At 43.5% G+C, this 8564-nt stretch overlaps 1 protein-coding gene across 2 annotated transcripts in view; it reads right to left on the bottom strand.

Moving 5' to 3' along the window:
• Window positions 1–375: 375 nt before the first annotated feature.
• LOC144605382 (lysine-specific demethylase 9-like) overlaps window positions 376–8564 on the bottom strand; it is a 75752-nt gene continuing 67563 nt past the window's right edge. For both annotated transcript variants that reach the window (XM_078420543.1, XM_078420544.1), the window contains exons 4-7: window positions 8250–8392; window positions 7991–8158; window positions 7330–7438; window positions 376–5756 (exon numbers count right to left, since the gene is read on the bottom strand). In XM_078420543.1, coding sequence (XP_078276669.1) covers window positions 5403–5756; window positions 7330–7438; window positions 7991–8158; window positions 8250–8392 — 774 coding nt within the window. In that variant the 3' untranslated portion in view covers window positions 376–5402. The remainder of the gene's footprint in view (window positions 5757–7329; window positions 7439–7990; window positions 8159–8249; window positions 8393–8564) is intronic.

Genomic DNA, 8564 nt, shown 5'->3' with positions numbered 1-8564 from the left:
ACAAGACAACAGAATGCGTTTGTGGAATTCCTAGCCCAGCCCCAACACCTCCCCTATCCTGTGTCTGAAGGATAACATTATTTTTCAATATAAAGGTTGTCCATTGTGTTAGCAAGTGCTTGTTGCTCAGGAACCCTGTTTACACAGATATCACTTGATTGCACATTGCATTATATAGATTCTTTAAAAAAATTAATTTTCCCCTCTATTCAGCTTTTGTTGATGTCTCAGTATTAAGGTGTAAGAAAATAACTGCAGATGCTGGTACAGATCAAAGGTATTTATTCACAAAATGCTGGAGTAACTCAGCAGGTCAGGCAGCATCTCAGGAGAGAAGGGATGCTGCCTGACCTGCTGAGTTACTCCAGCATTTTGAGAATAAATACCTTCTCGGTATTAAGGGCAGCATATGACTGGAACTGGAACAGATATAGGATTGGCTGAAGAGAGCTGTGCGTTGGCTCATTAGAAAACTGATGTTGAAATTGAAAATTAATTGATGAAACCGGTGAGAGAGCCATGCAGTGCTACTAACTTGGAATGGAGGAACTGGACAAATCTATAGCAGCAACAAAACCAAGCAGGCAGAAGGGCAGCATTGACATTCAACATCTCCATCATGTAAAGCTGGGACAAAAAGTCCAACTTACCAGCTGGGGAGTCATTTGGGCTGGAAAAAGATACGACGGGGCAAATGCCCTGATTTTGTATGATCTCATAGGGGATATTATGCGAAAGATTGTCAGGGAGGGAATGCCGAGGCAGAACATACCAAAGTGCATACATGTCGCAGTGGTGCCACTCGGCGTTCAAAGTGCAGAGTACATGTAGCCAGTTTCATTCCATGCACAAAACCTGTCCCACAAAAACGGATTTTCTTAAGTCTGGCCATTTTTGTTGAATTGGTTGAATGAATGATACATGAAGAGTGTTAAAATTGGTCAATGCAAAGATCTTTCCCATTTCGCTCAGACGCTTCAGTGATTTTCCTACATACCCCCAGAACACTGCAACTCTTGTCAATGTTAAATTGCTTCCATACCAAACAGAGTCTGTGGAACAGAGGACCAGGAGGCCACTCAATCCCTCATGCATGTTACATCCAGGCTCCACTTCAACTCCTATCATCCACCATTAATCTATAATTCTTACTTAAAATTCCATGCATCTCAGTCCAAGAATTTAACCCGACCCTCCATATCCACAACTATGCTGTGTTCTGGGTGAACTTTACTGAGTTTGCACAGAGATGCAGAATTATATTCTTTCTGAGACAAAATGTTTTAAAATCACTTCCCTTTGCTTTGAATTCCCAAACCAGATTTCTCTGATCTATTGAATCTATTCATCATTTTAAGCACCTTGATTAGATCCCTTAATCATCCAAACTCAAGGTAATATAAGGGTCATAATGTTGGTAATGTAGGCAGCTCGCAAGTGGGAAATGCTGCCGCCAACCGAGCTCCTCGGTGGCAGAAGATGCCTGCAACCCCACAGCCGAAGTGAACTCGCAAGTGGTCGTTCATATGTACCTGCTGTATGTTTTTGTTGTGTACCTGCTGTGTGTGTTCTGTGTTACCTGCCGAGTGTTTTTGAGCTGCAGTGGACGTGTACGAGCCTATCCTCACTTCAGCCCAAATGTTACTTTAGCTGTCCACTGAGTGTCAGTGTGAGTTGGGTATTGTCATGTCATTTTAAAATGCAGCACTAGTCTACTCCAAATTTCTTCATCACACCGAGGCAACACTTGGGATTCAACTGAATTCAAATTAGGCAATACATTTCTGAGTTCAAAGCACTTTGAGCCATTGTGCCATGTACTTTCCTCTGCGTCCGACTGGCTTCCTGATCCCACTTTCATTGCCCCTGAAGCAGAAGCACACAGATCAACAGAACAAACTAAGGCACGGTGAAAAGACAAACTTGTATTGTAATCTTGTAGCATGGGTGTCCACCATATGACTGCTCACGCCTGTCTTGGCTTAGTGGGGAAAGTAAGGACAGGGAAATGTTCCATTTCAAGTAATCTTCCTATTTACCTTTGAAAGCAAGTCTGGTTAAACTGGATCACCAATCTGTGGCAGTGCTTTCCAAGTCACAAACATCAACCCTATGTTCCTCCCTGGAATTGGCCCTTTCAATCAGCAAGATGGGGAAACAAATCCATGCATTTTCTTTCAATTCTGAGTGGATATTAGTCTCAGGAGAGATTACAAATAAATTCTATTTTAATCTTTCTGTCGATTAGCTCCAGTCAGTGATTGGTGCAGGACAGTGATCGACCGCAGTGTATGACTTGCACTTAGAGGCAGGCAGTTCAGAAAATGAAATGCTGCAATTAACACAAAGAGTTTCCTTGTACTTTCAGGATTTGGGCTCGTATGTCCAACATTACTCAGTAGATCCTTCTGGATCAAATGCATACTGTTCTTAGGACATTTTCTACACATTGCAAAAGCCAAGTCAGTTCAGCATCAGATTACTGCAAAACAAACTAAATTGAAGCTAGACAAAATGTAACAAGAATGATTTCTTTTCTTTAGAAGGCCATCATTCTCAATATCGTACAGAGGTTGAATTAGAGGAAGGTTTATTCTGATGTAAAAATAGCCAGCTGGCAATTTAAAACTGGGCTGTATTGAGAGAGTAAGCAATGATTAGCCAATATTAAAATTACAACACTAAGTAACTTATTTGTCGAAGATGAGATATGGCTCTCGAAGCTTTCTACCAAAGCTTTTTTTCCTCACATTTTATTGGAGTCTATTGCAGACTAATAAGGACTTATTGCTGTCATTAGTTTTGTTTTAGTTTAGTTAAGAGATACAGCGTGGAAACAGGCCCTTTAGCGCACAGAGTCCCTACTAATCAGAGATCCCCGTACACTAACTCTATCCTACACACTAAGGACAATTTACATTTATACCAAGCCAATTAACCTACAAACGTACTACTTTGGAGTGTGGGAGGAAACCAGCGATCCCAGAGAAAACCCATGCAGGTCATGAGGAGAAAGTTCAAACTCCATACAGACAGCACCCATAGTCAGGATCAAACCTGGGTCTCTGGCGATGTAAGGCAGCAGCTCTACCACTATTCAGCAACAACCTCAACTTTGCATCATGCAACGGATCAAAAGGTGAACTGGTAATTCCTGTGTTCAGAGGCCTGGCAAAGAGCAAGTTAGAGAAGGAAAGTTAGAGAAGGAAAGATGAGCATTGGACTATTCAACCTCTGGAGCCTGTTCTACCTTTCAATCTGATTACATCCAATTTGGATCTTAATTCCACTTATCTTCCATAATCCTTACACTGTCTTCGGAAACATCGCAAAAATTCCCACGCTGTCAATACTTCTCTGGCGTCCTGATTTTCGCTGAAATCACTGACAAGTCGGTAAGTACTTGACAGTTTTGAACTATAACACCTTGTATGGGTTACTTAAAAACCAAGCTTCACTGTAACAAGGCATAAACTGGATTTACTTCCAGTTTACTAATAGCTGTATTTAAAAAAATAATTTAAAAAGTGGTTAAGTGGATTTTTGTGAAAGTTGTGTGTGGGCATTCTTTGAAAATGTAAGGGAGATGCATATCTGTTTTCTGGGTTGCATATCTGGGTTTGGAGCCCACTTTAAATGTAATGGCTGATGGCCATAAACATCGTGAAAATTCCCACGCTTACCTGACCGTCAAACTGTCACCTCCAATCTACCTGTCAAATGTCCTGACGGTAAATAAATTGGTTAAACACAAGCATTTTATGGTATTTTGAAATGACTTTACTTATTTTAATATTATGTGCTTCTAAATGCATCTAAGAGAACCTATCAAACTGGGGACAGCAGGCGACAGCACCCACAATAAGCAACGATACCTGGCGACAAGCCAGCTGTCGCCAAGAAATTTCAAACCGGATGATTTCTCAGCGACACGCCGAGATCCACTATGATTTTTGGAAGACTCCTCACGATCATTCCCACGACATCCGGCGAACAGTTGGTGACAGCCTAGTCACCGGCAGTCGCCTTAAAATCGTCTAAGTGGGACAGGCCCTTTAAGCTGGAGTACAGCGAGTGACTAAATCACATACTTCAACTCAAAAGTCCAAAGGCGAATGGAACTCAACACCTGCAACTTAACAGTGGGAAATTTTGGGAAAGCTGACTTCACAGCTGAGGCCATCACTGACCTGGACATAAGGTATCAGTGAAACCAGTATCTCAGTAATCATACTAAACAACTCATGAATATCAGCAATGAATTCCAACAGGAGTTTGGGACAATGTTAAAATTGTAAAGACTTTCAGAACCAGCCTCTGAGGAGCAACCAATCCCTCAGTGTTCAAAGCTGGGGAAAATCTGTGCGTGCATATTGATCTAAACATTATTTTAAAATGCTATGGTCATGGGGATGCCTTTAGAGTTGCAGACATCAACACCATTAGAGAGGTGGTGGCTAAGAACACATGCATTCCATGGAGGCTTCATGCACAAAACGACTGGTATATGGTATAATCAGATGCAGTAATTAAGGATGGCTTAGTTTTGCATTAGCTTTAAACATTGACATAGACCAGCTACCCACTTTTGTGGTACTGTACTATTTCTACCCAATCGGGAGTCTATTTTGTCAGACAATTACTAATCAAACATTTCACACACACAGCCCATGGCTAGAGTTTTGTTTTTGTTACAAGATTTTTAGATGTTCATTTTCTGTTTATGGCAGAACCTGGAATCTATTACTCCTGTTCAAACACCATCTCCTACTTTTGTAAATTCGCTGGTTACCTTGGTCAATTCAAGGGGCAGTTAACGGTTAATGACACTGGTGCGGGACTGAAACCATGAAGAGACGCAGAGTAGGCAAAGATACTGCTTTTCTTGCTTCAAAGAAATGAGTGAAGACTAGGAAATCCTCATGTTGTATTTCATGTTGTATCCTCATGTTGTATTTCATCCACAGATGAATTGTCTGGCTGCCAGTAAGGTGCAAATCGGCAGAGTGGCAAGTCGGCAATTTCACACTCTATTCTGAAGATAAAGAATGGAATCCTTCAATTATGTTTGGTTTATCGTGCTAGTTACACTGATGCTGTATTATGCTCTCTGAAATGAAGCGCACGTTCAAAAGACCATTACCTTTTCAGGACTGTACCGGAAACAGATTAAAAGAGCTAAAATCCTAGCCGTAAGTGGCCTGACGATCTGTGTAAACAGGGCTGGCATTCACTGGCTGAGTGCATTTTAATGTCACCGCAATTCAAGGGATACACTTTAAGAACGGCACGATCTCTTCGCTAAAATTTGAATCCCAGCTAACTTATAAAACTAAAACTTCACATCCCTGTTTAAAAAGAAAGAAAAAATATTTATTTAAAAAGTCGAGTATATACACACGTTATTGTGGAAAATGGTGCTGATCTTGGGGATGATGACTGTGATCTTCCTGTATTACAGGCAACTTGGCCTGGACTTCAGGCTCCACGGCCAAATCATTTGAACAACTTTCTGTCTTCATTTCTTTAGTGGCAATGTCAGAGTCTGTGTTTGGTTCTGTTTTTGTCTCCTCCTGGTGGTAGCTCTTCAGGCGTATATGCCACGCTAGGCTGCAAACAGCAGACACAGTTTTGAACTGGTGTATGACATTTCGAGGAATAAAATAAATGTCGTTGTCTGAGAGCTGGATTCTGGAGTAGCGGATACCCTCTCTCCGTAACTGGTTCAGCTTTGCTTCGTCCACCCATTGCACACACTGAGAAGGAAGAAATCCGTTTAGTACATTGTCCTTGCTGTAAATGACACTGGCTCAGAAGTATTTGGGGCAAAGCAGCTAACACCTACATTATTTAGACATTGTCACTCAATCACATTGTTGGCTGGTGAGCCTTACCTCAGCAGTAGAGAAATTACTGAAGATTCTTTGGCACAGAATCTACTCTCATTTAGAAAATCACAGATAAAGTGTGGGCTTTTTGTGTGCGGGGGAGTTTTGTCTCACAAATTTGGTGAGAGTTTTTATTTTAGATAATGAAGATGAATGATGATGGTGGAAACGGGCCCTTGGGCCCAACGACCACACCGGCCAATATGTCCCAGTTACACTAGTCCCACCTGCCAGCATTTGGTCCAATCCCTCCAAACCTGTACTATTCATGTACCTGTCTAACTGTTTTTTAAATGGTGGGATAGTCCCTGCCTCAACTACCTCCTCTGTAAAGGGTACCTATGCTACCCTTTGTGTGAAAAAGGTATTGTACTGTTGTATATTCTAATTTTCAATTCAAAATTGTTTTTACCCTGCAAGTGTGAGCTGATGTCAGCCTGGGAAGGGTTTTCTCATACTTGACACAACCACAGAGTGAACAGTCTAACAGTCTGGGAGGAGCCAGCGCTGCCCTCGCAGCTGCGGCTTGCCTGCAGTCCATTTGTCTTTTGTGTTTTTTGTTGTTTTTGTCTTAATTGTAGTTTAAATATGATGTAGTGTTTGCGGCTGTGTGTTATGTGGGGGGGGGGGTGGGAACTGTAAAAGTGTCTCTCCCGGATGGAGACGCGACCTTTGTTTCTGTGTCGTGTCTCCGTTCCCGCTGCGGCCTACCACCGGCCATGCACCTGGAGCTGGCGGGCTCCGGCTGGGACCACCCGGGCTCTGGTTCCCGGACTCACCACCTGCGGCGCTGGCTGCTTTCGGATGCTGCGGGAGCGGCTGCGACTCGTCTCCGGAGGCTCCGGCGCGGGGTCGCCTGGACGTCGGAAGCCCGCAGGCCCCTGGGTGGGGGCCGACATCGGGAGCTCCAGCAGCGGCAGCGTCTTCGCCCACCCCGAATCGCGGGTCTTGGGTCGGCCCGCCGCGGACCTTTCACCGTCCGGCGCGGCCTGAAATAGACCGCGGGATTTTCACCGTCCGGCGTGGCGCTTCAATGTCGGGAGTCCCGACCGCCCCGACATGGCAACTACACCCTGACCGTGGGAGAAGACGGCAGGGGAAGAGAAAAATACATTCTGGCCTTCCATCACAGTGAGGAGGGACTGGAGGAGACTCACTGTGATGGATGTTTCTTTTGTTTGGTGTTAGTTTATGATTGTATGTGTTATTGCATTTTTATTGATTATTCTTATTGGTCTTATTTTTGAACTGCGGGTAATTTTTCATTTCACTACACATTTATGTGTATGTGACAAATAAACGACTATTGAGATGGCAGGTTTCAGGAACAAAACTCTGCAACATGGCGCAATGAGTCAAACATCCACTGGACAACATGGTGCACGAGTAACTCTACATGCGAACCTCTGCTGAACTCTGGAGCAAGAGTTGAACATAATACCTGTGACACAGGTGGCTCATGTAGATCCAGCTGCAATCGTTGTACAACATCTGTAAAGTCCTCTGCATGAAAACATACCACGTCTTTGGTTATCCGAATCTGGTCACTCCTGCCAAGAAGGGAACACACGTTTTATTAAGTGGGATTTCAAAATAATTTCTATCCTTTAATTTCCGAAAGGGTAGGGGGGGAGGGGAAGAGTTCTTCCTCAGATTCCTTTACCCCTTTCATCTTAAATCTATGCCCTCTAGATCATTTAGGTCATTTTTATATGTGGAAAAGTTTCTTCCCATCTTGCCTATCTATCCCCTTGAATTTTGTACATCTTAGCCTTCTCTGCATCCAGGAAAATAAACCATGGTTGCCTCTTAACTCAAACAACATCCTCTGAGAATTAGCTCTGCATGCTGCCCACATTCCTCCCATTGTGTAGCAGTCATCAGCTGATTTTACCCTGAATGCTGAGGTTATCATTGATCAACGCTAGGGCTCACAGCCAGTATCTTCCCCTGAACAGCAGGACGAGGAATGAGCTGATTAGTAAAGGAGCTACTTGATATAGCACTGTTGAGAGTATGGTAGGTACAATTAACTTTAATGGCCCCACATGCTGAATAAATCTGCAATGGAAAGAAGTAGATGGAAACCATGATCTTCTTACCACTCTCCATACTGCACAGCCTTCAGCACGCCTACGGCTGCAGTGCTCTTCCAATCAAAGCCTTGCCCCACATGGTCTGCATGGGCTCGCGTCCTATCTTCAAAGAGTATTTCGCGAGGTTCGCTGGCCCGAGGTAGATACTGGAGATTCTTGATTTCATTCATTGATCTGTGAAAGAATGGAAAGGAGTCAAAGCCAAGCTTTCCATGATTCATGGGAAAGATGATCAAAAGTTGTTACGTCACAGGCATATTCCTACCGTCGCCTCTTGAAGGGGGACTTTGGCATATCTGCAGTTGGAATCATCTGTTCACCGGGTCTCACCCACATTATAGGGCCATCGTCACTCTGCGACCGGCAGTGCAGCTGAAGGTTGGACAGTGTCCCCCAAGGCAGAGTCATCTGGTTATGGAGATACACCCATAAAACATGACTGAGAACAATCCAGGATCCCACGTGCATAATAAATGGCCAAATTACGTAGAATAAGAGTACAGAAGCAATCCACTCAGCCCGTGTTGCCTTATGGCCAATTTTATCAAACATTCTTACTGGCGTCAATTTGAACTTTCCT

The sequence above is a fragment of the Rhinoraja longicauda genome, chromosome 24, assembly GCF_053455715.1.
Source record: "Rhinoraja longicauda isolate Sanriku21f chromosome 24, sRhiLon1.1, whole genome shotgun sequence".
In the NCBI taxonomy this organism is placed as follows: Eukaryota; Metazoa; Chordata; class Chondrichthyes; order Rajiformes; family Arhynchobatidae; genus Rhinoraja; species Rhinoraja longicauda.
Note: the sequence above shows the minus strand (reverse complement) of the source record. Positions and strands in the feature narration are given on the sequence as shown.